The sequence below is a fragment of the Pseudozyma flocculosa genome, assembly GCF_000417875.1.
Source record: "Pseudozyma flocculosa PF-1 unplaced genomic scaffold scaffold00001, whole genome shotgun sequence".
NCBI lineage: Eukaryota > Fungi > Basidiomycota > Ustilaginomycetes > Ustilaginales > Ustilaginaceae > Pseudozyma > Pseudozyma flocculosa.
Window position 1 is genome coordinate 1,188,242 of NW_006920869.1, and position 15,653 is coordinate 1,203,894.

General features: G+C 65.6%; 8 protein-coding genes across 8 annotated transcripts; 4 read left to right on the plus strand and 4 right to left on the minus strand.

Moving 5' to 3' along the window:
* Positions 1–196: 196 nt before the first annotated feature.
* Positions 197–1,354, plus strand: PFL1_00428 (uncharacterized protein; the record flags this gene model as incomplete). Its single annotated transcript, XM_007877924.1, has 1 exon — positions 197–1,354. The coding sequence occupies one exon, from the start codon at positions 197–199 to the stop codon at positions 1,352–1,354; it is 1,158 nt and encodes a 385-aa protein (XP_007876115.1).
* A 146-nt stretch (positions 1,355–1,500) lies between these two features.
* PFL1_00429 (uncharacterized protein) lies at positions 1,501–1,839 on the minus strand (the record flags this gene model as incomplete). The annotated part of the gene is made up of 1 exon (XM_007877925.1): positions 1,501–1,839. One exon carries the CDS (start codon positions 1,837–1,839, stop codon positions 1,501–1,503), a length of 339 nt encoding a protein of 112 aa, XP_007876116.1.
* Positions 1,840–2,116: 277 nt separating this feature from the next.
* PFL1_00430 (uncharacterized protein) lies at positions 2,117–2,962 on the plus strand (the record flags this gene model as incomplete). Its single annotated transcript, XM_007877926.1, has 1 exon — positions 2,117–2,962. One exon carries the CDS (start codon positions 2,117–2,119, stop codon positions 2,960–2,962), a length of 846 nt encoding a protein of 281 aa, XP_007876117.1.
* A 162-nt stretch (positions 2,963–3,124) lies between these two features.
* PFL1_00431 (uncharacterized protein) lies at positions 3,125–5,860 on the minus strand (the record flags this gene model as incomplete). The annotated part of the gene is made up of 1 exon (XM_007877927.1): positions 3,125–5,860. The coding sequence occupies one exon, from the start codon at positions 5,858–5,860 to the stop codon at positions 3,125–3,127; it is 2,736 nt and encodes a 911-aa protein (XP_007876118.1).
* Positions 5,861–6,424: 564 nt separating this feature from the next.
* On the plus strand, positions 6,425–7,932 carry PFL1_00432 (uncharacterized protein; the record flags this gene model as incomplete). Its single annotated transcript, XM_007877928.1, has 3 exons — positions 6,425–6,833; positions 6,954–7,163; positions 7,247–7,932. 3 exons carry the CDS (start codon positions 6,425–6,427, stop codon positions 7,930–7,932), a joined length of 1,305 nt encoding a protein of 434 aa, XP_007876119.1.
* A 169-nt stretch (positions 7,933–8,101) lies between these two features.
* PFL1_00433 (uncharacterized protein) lies at positions 8,102–9,085 on the minus strand (the record flags this gene model as incomplete). The annotated part of the gene is made up of 2 exons (XM_007877929.1): positions 8,102–8,192; positions 8,304–9,085. 2 exons carry the CDS (start codon positions 9,083–9,085, stop codon positions 8,102–8,104), a joined length of 873 nt encoding a protein of 290 aa, XP_007876120.1.
* A 290-nt stretch (positions 9,086–9,375) lies between these two features.
* Positions 9,376–11,148, minus strand: PFL1_00434 (uncharacterized protein; the record flags this gene model as incomplete). Its single annotated transcript, XM_007877930.1, has 2 exons — positions 9,376–10,379; positions 10,482–11,148. 2 exons carry the CDS (start codon positions 11,146–11,148, stop codon positions 9,376–9,378), a joined length of 1,671 nt encoding a protein of 556 aa, XP_007876121.1.
* An 833-nt stretch (positions 11,149–11,981) lies between these two features.
* PFL1_06831 (uncharacterized protein) lies at positions 11,982–15,322 on the plus strand (the record flags this gene model as incomplete). Its single annotated transcript, XM_007878176.1, has 4 exons — positions 11,982–12,034; positions 12,141–13,405; positions 14,860–14,880; positions 14,994–15,322. 4 exons carry the CDS (start codon positions 11,982–11,984, stop codon positions 15,320–15,322), a joined length of 1,668 nt encoding a protein of 555 aa, XP_007876367.1.
* Between the last annotated feature and the right edge of the window lie 331 nt (positions 15,323–15,653).

Sequence of the window (15,653 nt, forward strand, 5' to 3'; positions counted from 1 at the left end):
GATAGCGAGCCAAGCCGGATCGTCGCGTGCCGGGACTTGCCCGCTCGTCTGCTAACCGTGGCCGCGAGATGGTCGCGAGGACCGACGATGGCGCCACGGAGCCCCGACCAATCGCGATGGCTCGATCCGCGCGAGAGCACCAGGCGCAAGGAGGAGACTGGCGGTTGAAGCCCAGCGTCGAGAGGGAGAGTCGTTGATGGTGTGGCGACGACGAGCAGCGGCAACATGGGCAGGACGTCACGTATACAGATCAACTCCTCACCGTTATGAGCCAGGCTTGTCCCCCATCCCCTCCCTCAGCTCGACATCCTCGCCTCCCTCTCCGCTCGACTCCCTCGACTTCCTCCCTCGTCCTCAGCCTTGTCCAGCCGCCGCTCTTTACCCATCGCTTTCCTTGTTGCTTTGCTTCCCCTATCCTCCTTCGCCCGACATCGACCCATCCGTTGGCCCCCCTCCTTCGCCCGGCACCGTTCCCTCGGTCGAGTCGACCGCCCTCGCCATGCGCTTTGCTCTCTTCTGCCTCCTTTTCCTCGCCTCGACGTCGTCGCTGTCGCTGGCCACGCCCGTCCTGCCCCACGAGCCGCGCCAGTTTGACCTGCATTTCTGGGCGCCATTTGCCTCGTCGACGATCCACCCGGGCGTCAACGCACTGACGAGCGGCAGCTGCACCGCCAACTTCATCTTTGTCCAGGGCAGCGAGGTCTACATCGGCCAGGCCGCCCACTGCGCCAGCAGGTCGAGGACCGAGACCAACGGCTGCCGCGCCGAGACCATGCCCGAGGGCACGCGCGTCATCATCACGGGCGCCAGCGCCCCCGGCCGCCTCGTCTACTCGTCGTGGGACCGCATGAAGCGGCGCAACGAGCAGAACGACGACGTCTGCGGCTACAACGACCTCGCCCTGGTCCGCATCGACCCGCGCGACCACGCCCGCGTCAACCCGTCGCTGCCGAGGTTTGGCGGTCCCACGGGCCTCCGCACCGACGTGCTGCAGGCCAACGAGACCATCTACGGCTACGGCAACTCGACGCTGCGCATGGGCAAGTCGGAGCTGAGCCCCAAGTTTGGCCGCGTTATCCGTCCGCAGGGCAACGGCTGGTCCTACCTGGTCCAGGTGCAGCCGACGGGCATCCCCGGCGACAGCGGCAGCGGCTTCATCGACCGCGAGGGCAAGGCGTTTGGCGTGCTCGCCACGCTCCAGGAGCGCACGAGGATCAACGGCATCGGCAACCTCGACCGGGAGCTCGAGTACGCCAGGACCTTTTCCGACTTTGCCAACTTGCAGCTTGTCTTGGGCACCGAGCCCTTCAACGTGGAGCTGGCGGCCGAGGCCGATGGCCTGGACTGGGATTGACGGGTGGCGGCGAGGTGCGACGAGGTGATCCGCTTGAGATCGCCCACCGGCCGGGGTTTTGCACGCGGCGGCGTTGTCGTCTTCCCTTGCCCTTCTCTTTCCGGTCCGCTTGACGGTGATGCGCGATGGACGCTATGGTCTCTGCTCTACCAATCAAAGGCGCCCGGCATCGACTTTGCCTCTTCGACTTTAGAGTTTGCCTTTTCGCTCTGCTTGTGCGCGGGATCGATGGCGTGCGGACCCCATCTCTGCGACCAGGCGAGCTTCTCTTCCTTCCAGAGCGTCTTTACGCACGGATCGCAGCTGCTTCCGCAGCAGTCGGAGGGCGCGGGCGGCGGGGGTGGGTCGTTGTGCGGTCTCGAGGCGGCCTTTATGAGCTGCTTTTTGCGCGTGTTTGTGAGCTTGCGCTGTGCGAGGATGGAGGGCACCTCTGCGGGGTCCGCGAAGGCCGGTTGTGGCGACGCTGCGAGGTCCGGATCGGTCATGCTAGGCGCTCAGCCTTGTCCGCGGTTGCTTGCCGGAGGATGAGGTGGTTGGTGGAAAGAGACGAAGGAGTAGAATAGGAGTGGTCGAGTCGGGTTTCTTCGGGAGGGGCCAGTCGGCCGCCTTCGAGGGGCAGACTGTCTGGTGGGACCCTGCATCTCGGGTTGCGTGGGGGTTGGTTACACGACTCCCTCCGCCTGGACCATGCGCATCTTGCTTCGCCCACAACGTCCACCTCCTCGTCCCTCTGGACAGTCTTCTAGCGCTTGGCTGCCGGCCATGGTCCACTACGCCAGCTGCACCACGGTGCTCCAGTCCCTCTCGAACGGCTACACTCTCGAGACGCAGATCCAGGACCCGCCACCAACATCGTCAGCGCCGGATCAGCACGGGCCACGGGGCATCGCTCTACTCGCCCATCCCCTCGGTCGCCTCGGCGGCAGCCTGCACGACCCGGTGATCCGGACGCTCTCGCACCGCTTGGTCACGCTAGGCTACCGCGCCGTCGCATTCAACTCGCGCGGCGTCGGGCAGAGCTCCGGCTCGCCCTCCTGGACTGGCGCGGGGGAGTGCGAAGACATCCAGCTGCTCCTTCGCCACTGCCTCGAGACATGGATGTCGGACTGCGAGCGGAGAGCAGAGAGGGAGGTGGACGTCGTCGTCGTCGGGTACTCGGCGGGCGGGCTGTACGCTTCGAAGCTCGACCTCGACCAGGCGCTCCGGGGCTACGAGCGCAGGTGCGAGGTGCGGCTTCGTCTCGTCCTCGTCTCCTACCCGCTCGACGTCGTGTGGGCCCTCTCCATCTTCCGCACCGCAAGCTACACCGCTGGCCTCGAGAAGCTCCTGATTCTCGATCCCGCGACCGCGTCCGAGTCCTCGGAGTCGACAGCAACAGAGACAGTTGCGCCGCATCCAGCCTCGCTCCTCGCTTTGTATGGCGATCAGGATCAGTTCACAAAGGTCAGCAGCTACGACGCCTGGGTCGAGAGGCTCAAGTGCCTTGCCCAGGGCCAGGAACGGGTCACGGCCGTCAAGTTCCAGGGTGCCGATCACTTCTGGCGGAGCAAAGAGCTGCTCGATCAGCTGGCGGACACCGTCGAGCGGTGGCTCCAGACCGCGTCATGAGGGCGGATGACAGGGTCTATGAAGTTGCTCAGCTGTCGTCGCTGCGACGATAGAGGGCGATAGCGATACAAGTACTGCTGCGTCCGAGGGCGACGCTTCTACATGGGCGATTCGGTGATCCGGGCCGCCGCTGCTGGCGGATGCGCTCTACTACTGCCACCGCTATTTGGTGCCACGAACGATAATGATACCCCTCGAATGGTCCACGTCGTATCTCCACCCTTCCCTCTCGAGCATCTTGGCCACCGCCGGACGAAGCACGGCAATCTGATGCGGGCTGTGTCGCCCGACGCCCGTGATGATCTTGAACGGCGCGAGGTGGCCCGACGTCGACGGGCGCGCATACCACCGCGTCACCTGCTCGCGCACAATCGACAGTGCCTCGTGCACCGTCACGCCGTGCAGGTCAATGGTGTTGAAGGCGTTGGACTGTCCTCCCGAAGATCCTCCGCCGCCGCCGACAGGGGCCCGGAGATGGCTCGAGACGTCGCCCCGCACCACGCCGACGCCGGCGCGTCGACGGTCCTCGACGAGCGCCTCGGCCGCCTTGAGGCTCCACGCGCGCGATTTGGCATCCAGCCGCCTGGCCTCGTCGGCGTAGTACCAGGCCGTGCCGCCCTTGCCGCCATCGCCGCCTTTGCCGCCGATGCGCACGCCGCCCTTGCCGGAGCGCCAGGCGTTGCCGGCCTTTCGCAGCGCCTCGTCGCGCCGCTGTCGATACTCGTCCGCGATCAGGCGGTACTCGGTCATCCTCCGCAGCGGATCGTGCGCGCTGATGTGGGGCGCCAGACCGAGGCGCTCGTTGGGGATATCCGAAAGGCCGACGTCCGGGTCGCGCACCACAGAGGCTGCAGAGGCCGGAAGCACGGCAGCAATGGCGGCACCGGACCGTAGAGCAGCGGCTGCACCCGTCGGCGGCCCGGGTTCCTTTCTGCCCACTGCCCGGGCGTACTTGTCGGTGGCACCGGTCGATGTGTCCTGGCCCCGGCCGAAGCGAGCGGCCTGCGAGGGGGTGGGGAACGCCTCTCGGAACTTGCCAGCCGTCGCGCCAGCCTCGACGGAAACGCCCCTGGCCCCGACCGCCTCGGCGGTGAAGTCCGAGTCCGGATGGGATAGCTTGCCGAGCGGGTCGAGCGCGTCAAGCTCCTGGTCGCCGGTGGCGGTACGGACGACCTGCTCGAGCTGCAAGAGGTCCAGCGTCGCGTCCTGACGTCCCCTCGTCGCTCGGAACGCCTTCGATGCCTGCGCCCTGTCGGTGCCAGCGATGCCGGCGATTCCGTCGCACATCCTCTTGGCCGTACCGGCGGGCGCTTCTCCGGCCTTGTCGAGCGAGTCCAGGGTCTGATAGCGGTCTGCAGCAAACTCGACGCATCGCGCAAAGGCGAGGGCGAGGTTGAACGAGGCGCCATTATAGATCGATGTGATTTTGGTCGCTTCGAGATCCAGCAGCGTCGAGAGCTGGGAGAGCACCGACGACGTCAGCAGCCAGGCATTGTCCCGCACGGGCTGGTTGTCGTCCGGGTCGGCGGCGAGCTCCTCTTCCTCGGCAGCCAGCTTGGCAGCGAGCTCCTCGTCGGTCAACGGGACAGCGGGGCGGTCGGCGACAGACTCCGCCTTTGCCTTGGCCGGGGCGCGGGCGAGCTTCGCGGGGAGGTCGTGGATGGGTGCGCCGTGCCGCACGTCGGTCAGGTTGACCTTGACCTTGGCTGGCTTTGCATTGGACCTCCTGCTGCTGTCGAGTCCGACGGTGAGCATGCCTGCCTGCCCTGCCGCCCTGCGCTGCTCTTCTTGCATCCGGCGCCTGGCAGCCTTGCGCTTCTTGCCCTTCAGGCTCGCATCCAGGCCTTCGCGAGCGGCGAGTCCCTTGGCGAGTGCATCGTAGTCGAGACCTTTGGCTCTCTCCCGGGCGCTACCCGCTTGGCCGAGGGAGGCAGGCTCGACGGCGCCCAGCTCTGCCTGGCGCGCATCCTCGCTCTCAATCAGGTCGATGGTCATAAGCGTGTCGATGACGTCCTGAATGCTGCCTCTCGCGTCGTCGAGCGTCTCCTTGAGGAATGCCGGAGTCCTGGAGGGAAAAGCGTGCTGCAGGAAGACGAGCGGGTCGAAACGCTCCTCCTCGCTGATCGACTCGGGCAGCTGGTCGGCGGGCAGCGAAGATAAAGACTGTTCGCCCTTGGCCAGCTCTGCCGGATCGATGCGCCCGTCGCCAGCGGCCGTAGCGACGCGATCGGCCTCCCTCAGCTCCTTTTGCTCGATTGACCGCAGGGCATTTTGATCGAGCGCGATGGAAGCAAGCTCCGTATCGGTGTCATTCTCCTCGTCCGTGAGGCGGAGGTTGTCCGGGTCGTGGTTGTTCTGGTCGATGAGCTGCCACTCGTCGAGCAGCCTCTGCACGGAATCGACATCTGGCGCAGCCGAGCTGGTGGATGTGGGGGTGGTGGAGCCGGTCTCGTTTCCGCCATAGTCGTGGGATGTGATGCTGTCCGGGAACGTATCCGTGTCTAGGGAAGACGTCTTGGGCGAAGAGCTGAGCGGGCTGGCGACCGGTGAGGATGAGGTCAGCTGGCCACCGAAGTGACGTCGCCTCGAGCTCATCGACGCTTTCGACGTTCCTCTACCTGCAGCGGGGAAGGGTGATGCATCTTTGCTCTTGCGCTGCGGTGCCTGCGGCGATCGGTCCAGGGGTATCGTGTCCGCCGAGGCGCTGGTATCTTTGTGCGCAGCGTCGTCTGCTCGGCCGAGGTGGTGATCCTGCTCGATGGCGGCGGCTGCGAGCGTCTCGCAGAGCTCGCGCGCGCTCTGGAGCGTTTGTCCGGGCTCGTGTGCAATGGCGGCGACGAGCGACGAGTCGAGGGGTGGGGAGAATTGCTCTTCGAGCGCAGCCTGGATGTCGGCCATTGTGACGATGTCGTGCCGAGTGCAGGGCGGGTATATCGGACCAACCGAGCCTCTGCCAAAAGGGGATCAACAAATAAAGCGAGCGAGGTTGATGTATGCAGGTGCGTGTGATGGTGGTGGGAGGGACAAGGGGACGGACAGGCAGAGGGAGGAGGAGGATCAATGGGGCAACCCGAGCGGGGTTGATGGCCGGGAAGAAGTAGTCTTGGAATGACGGCAGGCTGGCCCCCCGCCGGCTGCTCGCGATCCGCGTCTGGCGTACAAGGCCCAGCCTCCACCTTGCGGTGCGGCTACGGCTGAGGTCATGGGAATCGGGGTGGGGCCAGACGAGACCAGGCCAGGGCCGTGACCCGATTCAACTTGGCTGCCGGTGCAACTTGGCGTGGGGGTGGCCCCTCCGCTGCCACGGCAAAACTGCGGGATCTCTTCGGGCCCCCCGTGCCGATTGCGCAGACCGCCTTCCCGACACCTCGACTGAGCCGTCTTCATCTTAGTCTTCCACCTTCCTGGCCTTGCGCACTTCGCACTTGATCCCCCTCGCAACCACCACCGCCCTCGATCAACATGTCTGCCCCCGCCGCTTCTCCTATCCCCGTCTCGGTCATCGGCTTCGGCAACTCGGCCAGGACCTTCCACCTCCCCTTTATCCTCTCGCTGCCCAACCTCTTCACTCTTCACTCGATCCAGCAGAGGCCCCGCACCTCGGCCTCGTCGTCCAGCAGCCCCAATGCATCTCACCTCTTCCCCAACGTCACCGTCCTGCCGGACCTCGACGCCGTGCTCGCCTCGCTCCCAAAGGACGGCCTGATCATCATCACCACCACAAACGACACTCACTTCCCCTTTGCCAAGCGCGCCCTCGAGGCCGGCTTCAACGTCCTCGTCGAGAAGCCCGTAGCCACAAGCGAACAGGACGTCTCGGAGCTCATCGAGCTGCAGAAAAAGACTGGCAGGCTCTGCGCCGTCTTCCACAGTCAGTAGCAGCAGTGACGGCAGACGAGTCGAGGCGGGACGAGGCCTGCGTGCGATGCCGCCCTAAACTGACTGACACCTCAATCTGCGCCTCTCTCTCCCTCTTCGCCATGCCATGCAGACCGAAGGTTTGACGGCGACTTCCTCACCATCCAGTCGCTGCTCCAGGCCAAGGGATCAGAGCCATCGGCCCTCGGCGTGCCCACCTTCTTCGAGTCTCGCTTCGACCGCTTCCGCCCCATCGCCAAGGGCGGCTGGCGCGAGGAGGTCGACCCTGACACACAGGGCGGCGGCATGCTCTGGGACCTCGGTAGCCACCTCTTTGACCAGGGTAAGCCTTGCAAACATCCCGCAGCGCAGACTGACGCCGAGCGATGCACTGACCCTCGCTCTCTCCCCTCTCTGGTGCGGCAGCCCTCCATCTTTTTGGCCCTCCCGAATCGGTGACCGGCTTCGTCCGTAACCAGAGGAACCAGGGCCCGACCGCCGTCGACGACGACTGGCTCGCCCTGCTCCACTACCCCGAGTCTGCGCCGCTGCCGCCTTCGTCGCCCGCCGCCGGCACTCGAATCGGTGGTCTCCGCGTCTCGCTCGGCGCCACCTGTCTCTCGACCCACGTCGATGCCGAGCAGCCGCGCTACCGGATTGAGGGTACCCGGGGCTCCTACGAGAAGCGCGGCACCGACCCGCAGGAGAACCAGCTCAAGGCCGGATGGTCTCCCGCCTCGCACGGCGATGCCTTTGGCGCCTACGACGACGAAAAGGACCCGGCCCAGGTGCGCTTCGGCCGCCTGACGACGTGCAAGTCGACCGATGACATGCCGGCGCCCGTGTCCGCTGGCGGTGCCGCGCCCAGCCAGCCAGAGATCGGCGTCGTCGACATCCCGACGCTGCCGGGCAGGTACGTCGATCTGTTTGTCAATGTGGCCGACTCGATCAACGCCGCCAAGCTCGCCGAGGCCGAGGGCAAGGAGAGGAGCGAGGCGGTGGCGAAGGTGTCGCAGGTCGGCGTCGAGCGCGTGCTGGATGTGGTCAAGCTCATCCGGCTGGCCAGGCTCAGCTCCAAAGAGGGCAGGACGCTGCGCTGGAGCGACTTCTGATGTTCGATCATCCTGCGGTCAGGCTAGATTGCGAAGAGGCGCAGAGAGGGGTATCGCGTGCTGTATCGTTACGACATTAGATGAGAAGGAGAGGGCTGAAGATGCCCGCTGCGACCATGATGAGGACGCCGGGCCTATCTAAAACGGGGCTTCAACATCGATGGGCCTCTCACGGCGGGGACTCGGCTCGGTATCGCTTCTTGTAATCCTCTGGCGATTCGTACTTCTTGCCCTGGCTCCAGATGCCGAGCTTCTGCTTTCTGTCAAGGCGGCATGTTCACAGTCGGGCAGGCAGGAAGGTTGGTGGACTTGTCGTCAGCGGCCGTGCGGTGAGTCCGCGCGGGCGGGCGCGCCGCTGCACTCAGACTCACTTTGCCTTTCTTTCGGCGCGCTCTAGCCCGTCCAGGCCGCTCTTTGCCCTGCTCCAGATCTTGGCCCACATGGTCGCCTCGCCGTATGCCGCACCGCTCTGGCGATAGACGGTGGCGAGGCCCTTTTTGACGAGCGCCAACGAGACGTTGGTCCTGCCGAGAACGTAGGGCGGTAGCCAGACGTAGGGCGTGGCCACGAGGCGCTTGTACTGGTCGACGTGCGAGGCCTGACACCACACCGTCTTGCCGAGGACGAGGGACTTGAGCTCGTCCATGGCCTCTTTGGCAAACGGCTGGGCGGGCTTGCCAAAGTGGCCCGTCTCGGGCGCATCGGCCCCGGCCAGCCTCACGCTCAGCGTCTGCGTCCGCAGCTCCGAGGGTTTGCGCTTCCGGTGTGGCTGGTGGATGAGGCTGCGAAGAAAGGGGATGCCGGGGGTGTGGAAGAGGCGGAAGCCGTCGGCGTCGCCCACCGACGTGACGTGTCCCACGAGCGTCTTGCGGTAGCGCAGCACCGACGGCGTCAGGTACTCGGCGTTGGGGATGCGTCGGAAGTAGCGCCAGTAGAGGAGAAAGGATAGCGAGGTGGCCGTGATGGAGAGCGTGGCAATCCCGACCGGCGTCGACAGCAGGTGGCGCAGCTCGCCCTCGGAGGGCACGGCCGCGGGGACGGCATCCTGGACGTTGGCGGGGAGGTGGTCCTGCACCTGCTTCTGTGCCCGCTCTAGCAGGTCTCCGTCGGCCTTGGACGCGCCTCGATCGCTTGAGCTGGTAAACAGGCCCATGGTCGGCGAGTACGGCGGTGCCGGGCGATCAGAGGGGGAGGTTCCGAGATGAGAGGACGGTGGTGGTGGTGGTCGACAGGCGCGTTGGGACGAGGGAACGGACAGGCGGGCACATGGACAGAGGTCTCTGCCTCCACAACAAAGCTCAATCTTGCAACCGACGCCTCGGAAGCCACACAGCAACACAAAGCGGCGGGGGCGTACGCGCGCAGCCGTCAAAAAGGGGCCATAGATTGCAGAGTTCATCGTCCATCGCCACCACCACCTCCCGCAACGAACGCCACACGCCCTCAAACGCGACCGTTGCAGTACGCCAGCAGCCGCCTCTCGGCCTCCGCCATGTCGTCGCGCATCTCGAACGCCTCCAGCGCCATGGCCCGCCGCGCCATGGCGCCCTCGACGTCGGCAGGCGTGCCTCGACCGGTGAAGCTCGACTCGCCTTCGCCCCCGGGGAAGTCGGCGGGCGGGATGCCGCGCTCAAAGGCGTCGCGCTGCCGCCGCACATAGTCAAAGTTGACCTTGGTCGTCGGGATGGCCGGGATGTACATGACCGAGCTGTCGCCCCGGCCGCGGTGCTGCGCCTCGACGCTGTGGACGCCGTCGCAGTGCCAGAGCACCATGTCCCCCGGCTCGACCTGGGGGATCGACGTCATCGTCTCGTCGAGCCGGAGGTGCGGGTGCGTGCGGTCCGACAGCTCGATGTTGTGGCCCAGCGAGCAGCCCGGGAAGTGGGCAGAGTCGCCGTCAAATTCCCAGTTGTCCGGCAACAGGTACGCGGGACCTGCGACGTCGGCGGGCCGCCTTGGCCGGAAAAAGGGCCGCAGCACGATGTAGGCCGTCGACTCGACGAGGAACGGCAGCACACGCAGCGTGCCCTCGTTGCACCGCGTCGAGCTCATGCTGAGCCAGCCCTGCAGCGGACGGAACACCGAGCACTGGCCGGCGCCGCCATACATGTCGGTCTGCGCTCCGAGCCGCTCCGCGGCCGCGCCGAGGGACCACGGGTCGTGCTCGCGCCACGAGCGACCACCGGCGAGGATGCGGTCCCAGACCGCGCGGAACGTGGGGCACTCCCACCGCTCTACGCCTCCGCCGTCGACGTGCGGGCCCAGGGCGAACTGCGCGTCCCCCGGCTGGCGAATCCGCAGGCGATCGGCGTAAGTGAGCGGGTTCGACAGCGACACCGAGAGCTCGGGCGGGGGCACCGACTCAAACGCGCTGCCGTCGTCGCTCTGTGACGGAGCGTGGAAGAGCGAGAGAAACGCCTGCGACGTTCTCATGAGCGCCGGATGGCCTGTCGAGGTCGAATGAGCCGAGCAGCGAGCATGCGCGGGGCCATCGTCAGTCAGAATGCTCGTTGATGTCAGCTCCGGCTAGATCGTCCTTCGGCACTCACCCCTGGCCGCCAGCTGCGCCCTGGTCCAGTACAGCTCGTACACCTGCGGATTGCTCTCGGGGAAGCCTCTGGCCGAGTTCATCTTGGCGTATGCCTGGATATCTTCCTTCCACTGAAGCGCCTGGGCTGCGGGCACGACGCCCTTGATGGCAGCGACGCCCCGCTGCCTGACCTCTTCCAGAGTGTGTGGGCTGGTCCACTTGTCGATCGGCTGGCGAGCCGCTTCGGCGTCCGTCGGATACTCGATTTGCGGGATGAGGTCGCCGCCACGCTCCACCGTCTCCTCGACTCGCCCTTGCAGCTGCGTCAGCACGTCGAGCCACGCAGCCTTGAGCGCCTGGACGTGCGCTTCGTCCCTGATCATGGAGCGCTTCAGTTCTGCGAAGCGGGCGGGCAGGGCGGCCTCGAGCGAGCCTCCGCTCAACGTCGCAAACACCGAGGCGATCGTGCCCTCCTTCTTGCCGGCCGTAGAAGGCGCTGCGCGCTGAGTAGGGCGCCGCAGCGGCGGCGGCGGCGACGACGATGCTGACACTGAGCTTGATGCAGCTTGATGATGACCCATGGCGCCCGCACGCTGGGTCGACGAAGTGTTGAGGCTACGTGCGAGGACGGCGGCGGGACTCTTGGCCCTTGTCAGGGCCCGCGAAGATATGATGGTGGTCAGCATGGTTGCTTGTGAAGAGATGGTTGCCTCGCTGGGGATGGTCGACGGTGGGTTGGTAGGGAGGTGATGGCGACAGACCTCGCCTTATATCCTGCGATCCCGGAAACAGGCAGGCAGGCTGGCATGCCATGGTCGACGTCGAAGCCGCCCCACAACCATCGCCTGCCGCCATCGCATCGCTCGGTGTCCTAGGTCGCCGACCCCGCGCTGTCAGGACGGGGCCCAGCTCGGCCATTCTAAAGCGCCGAGGACCGACCATCGATTGAGCAATCAATCGGGGGACCAGCAACCGATTGAGTCCGATCAAAAGCTTCGGCTCCGATTGCGGGTAAAACGTGGATGGGCCCGCGCTCGCTGGGCTGACGCAAATTTTCAAAAATTTCAAACGGCTACCGGTAGCCAGGCGGTCCATGGCCAACAGGTCCGCCGACTTGCACCCGCGCTGAGAAATTTCCGCCAGCCCGACGAAATTTTGAAAAGAGGGAGGCAAGCAGACAGCCAGCAGGCTAGCCGGGCCTGGCCACCCAGCCACTCAGCGCGCCAGGCACAGCGCGGCCTCAGCTGGCCAGGGAGAGAGAGGGGGCGACGAGCTGCCAGACGAGAGCAGGCGGCCGCTCAGCAAGCACAGCGGCGCGCTGGCAGCCCACTGTCTACTCTAGCGCCAGACAAAACTTGCCCGCCCCCCTCTTGTATGCTGCTTGTCTTTCCCCCACCACCACCACTCTCTCCTTTCGACCGAACCTCAAAAGGGACTCCTCTCTCTCTCCATCTTTGGTCCACGCACACATCCTCATCCGATTCCCTTTTCACACCACCTCCCTCAACAACACTCGACAATGTCTTACGGCGGTGGATACAGCAGCGGCGGCTACGGCGGCGGCGGCTCTTCGTGAGTACTTTGCGACGCAACGACGCCACCCGGTTGTCCTTGGTGACGGCGAGTTCCGTTACTGACTTCGATCTACGCGCACGCACCTCTTTTCTTGACGACGCAGGCGTTACGGCGGCGACAGCTACGGTGGCGGTAGCAGCGGCTACGGTGCCGGTGGCGGTGGCGGCTACGGCGGTGGCTACGGCGGTGGTGGCTACGGTGGTGGCGGAGGCTACGGCGGCGGTGGCTACGACAGCTACGGCGGCGGAGACCGCATGAGCAACCTCGGTGCCGGCCTTGGCAAGATCGACTGGCAGACTGCCAACCTCGTCCCCTTCGAGAAGAACTTCTACGTCGAGGACAAGCGCGTCGCCGCCCGCAGCGACGCCGAGGTTCAGGCGTTCCGCCAGGAGAAGCAGATGGCCATCCAGGGCCAGAACGTACCCAAGCCCGTCACCTCGTTCGACGAGGCCGGCTTCCCGGACTACATCCTCGCCGAGATCCAGAAGATGGGCTTCGCCGCCCCCTCGGCCATTCAGGCCCAGGCCTGGCCCATGGCCCTCAGCGGTCGTGACCTCGTCGCCATCGCCGAGACCGGCTCCGGCAAGACGATCGGCTTTGCGCTGCCCGCCATGGTCCACATCAACGCCCAGCCGCTCCTGCAGCCCGGTGACGGCCCCATTGCCCTCATTCTCGCCCCCACGCGTGAGCTGGCCAACCAGATCCAGGTCGAGTGCCAGCGCTTTGGCTCCTCGAGCCGCCTCCGCACGTGCGCCGTCTACGGCGGTGTGCCCAAGGGCCCGCAGATCCGCGACCTCCAGCGCGGCGCCGAGATTGTCATCGCCACCCCCGGCCGTCTGATTGACATGGTCGAGGCCGGCAAGACCAACCTCCGCCGCGTCACCTACCTCGTCATGGACGAGGCCGACCGCATGCTCGACATGGGTTTCGAGCCCCAAATCCGCAAGATTGTCTCGCAGATCCGACCCGACCGTCAGACGCTCATGTTCTCGGCCACCTGGCCCAAGGAGGTGCAGCGCCTCGCCAGCGACTTCCTCAACAACTTTGCCCAGGTCAACATCGGCTCGACCGAGCTGGCGGCCAACCACAACGTCAAGCAGATCATCGAGGTCTGCACCGACTTTGAGAAGAAGGGCAAGCTCATCAAGCACCTCGACCAGATCTCGCAAGAGAATGCCAAGGTCATTATCTTCACCAGCACCAAGCGCGTCGCCGACGACCTCACCAAGTACCTTCGCCAGGACGGCTGGCCGGCGCTCGCCATCCACGGCGACAAGCAGCAGCAGGAGCGCGACTGGGTCCTCGCCGAGTTCAAGTCGGGCCGCAGCCCCATCATGGTCGCCACCGCCGTCGCATCTCGTGGTCTCGGTGAGTTTGCAGTGTTTCTCCACATTCCCTCCCCTGTCCCTCCCTCCCCTCCCCCTTTCTCCCCAATCCTGCGGTCGTACTCGACCCCATGTCGAGACGCGGCCGCCCTCGCCCCCGCCGCCGCCATCCCGAACCCGCAGCTCCACCTCAACGGTGACCAAGAGCAGCAGCAGCAGCAGCAGCAGCAGCAGCAGCAGCAGCAAGAGGTCCAGGTTTCGTCGCTTTGCGCGTCTCTCGAGGTCGTCAACGGTGGCAGCCGTCCCGGGCTCCTCGCGAGCCTCAACAAGGAAGAAGGGTAAACTGCTTTCGAGCCTCTTTTCACCGAGAGAAGACGAGCCAGTTTCACTTTCACACGACGCCCGTCGATGTGCAGCCCACACTGCGGGACTCGACCTGGCCACACGGCCCGGTCGCCCCTTGCTGCGCGTCGGCGGGCTCTCCACTTCTTCCCTGCCACCTCGCACGCACCTCAAAGCCCAAGACCTTTGCGGAAGCCGATTGCGCCTGCGCCTCGGCACGACGATGGCCCGCGATCGCCTCGCCGATGGTGGCGGCGGCGGTCCAATCAGCCGTCTCGTGTCCAGGGCCCGTGTCTCTTCCGCACGTTCGCTCGTTCGGTTACGTGGTCTGCTGCTGCGTCGGATTGCAGTCCACCGTCGCGTCGCCTTCGGTGATGCGTCGGACGCAGCTGTCCTGCGCTCGGACGTACGCTCGCCAGCTCTGTCTGCCAGCTCCTGAGCCGGCTTGGCGTGGCGCTCCAAGTCTTGCGTCCTCCCCCATTCAGCTCCGGGCTGTTGCACAGCGCGAAGCAGGTGGGCTACCGACCAAGAACTTTGGCGCAACGTCTCGATGGGATGGCCTGCACGCGGCTCCGCTATGCTGTCGGCTATACAGCAGCCTGTCGCTCTGTCTTCGGGCCGCGTCGACGGTCTGCGTCCCTTGCCGTCGTTGCGGTCGATGGACAATCTTGCCGCGACGGGTCGGCTTGTTGTAGGAGCGCGCGTCGTCGACGTCGGCAGTTTTGCCGCTGCGTCCGTGCGATGCATCGCCGACCTACCGAGCGTCTCGACGCCCCTGCGGCGCGATAGGCGCGATAGGCGCGATGGCACGGACTCGGGCCTTGGCTCTGCTCTCCGTTCCGCCTCGGGGTTGCCATGCCTCCTCCTCCCATCACCACCCACCCCCCTCAAGACACTCTTTGCGACGATGCCTCGACATCGATCACTAATCACCTCTCCCCTTCCTCGACCCCATGTCCCACCCTACGGCGTTTGCGTTTCATACCAATGCAATGCAAACGTCGTTCCCCATCCACCTGCTACCCTCGACGATGCCGATCTGGACTCGATCGATCCTTCGACTGCCGATTCCGTCTCTGGCCGCCAACATTCTCTTCCGGATCATCGAACCGCGGTGCTACTGACCTTGTTCATCCCTGCTTTCCCGACGAGCAGATGTCAAGGACATTGGCTATGGTGAGTGGACCTCCTCCTCGAGGCAACTTCGCGTCATTTCCGCTCGCGACTCCGTGCTGACCGCCCCTCCCCATTGTGCATCCTCGCCCCGCCTCCCACTTGCCTCTCCGCAGTCATCAACTACGACTTCCCGACGAACACCGAGGACTACGTCCACCAGATTGGCCGTACGGGACGTGCCGGCCGCACCGGTACCGCCTACACCTACTTTACGCCCGACAACGCCAAGCAGGCGCGCGAGCTGATTGGCATCCTGCGCGAGGCCAAGCAGGAGATCCCGCGCGAGATCGAGGAGATGGGCATGTACGGCGGCGGCGGTGGCCGCGGCGGCGGACGTGGCTACGGCGGACGAGGACGCGGCCGCGGCCGTGGAGGCTTCGGCGGCGGTCAGCGCTCTGGCCCCAACTCGTACTCGGTCGGCGGCGGCGGATCCAGGTGGTAAGCGCCACCACTGTGCGCGCGCGCCCCTGCCGGTCAGCAGCGAGCACGTCAGCCAGCGACCGCGCTCTGTCTGCTTCGGCCCCTGATCACGGCCAGCCTTTGCCCGCAGTCCACTGCCACAAACCGCGTTGGCAGCAACGACACCAACTCCCCAAAATTGACAAGATCTCGCTGGCGACGCCTCGGTTCCCCGGTCTCGACGACTGGGTCCGTGCCCGCCGGCGCAGCTTCGACGGATGTCCTCTCATCCGTCTCTGTTCCAGCTTCTCTTCCAGCTGTCCATGTTCACGTTCTCGCCTAGCGACGATATCCCTTCCCCCTTCCTCTCCTTC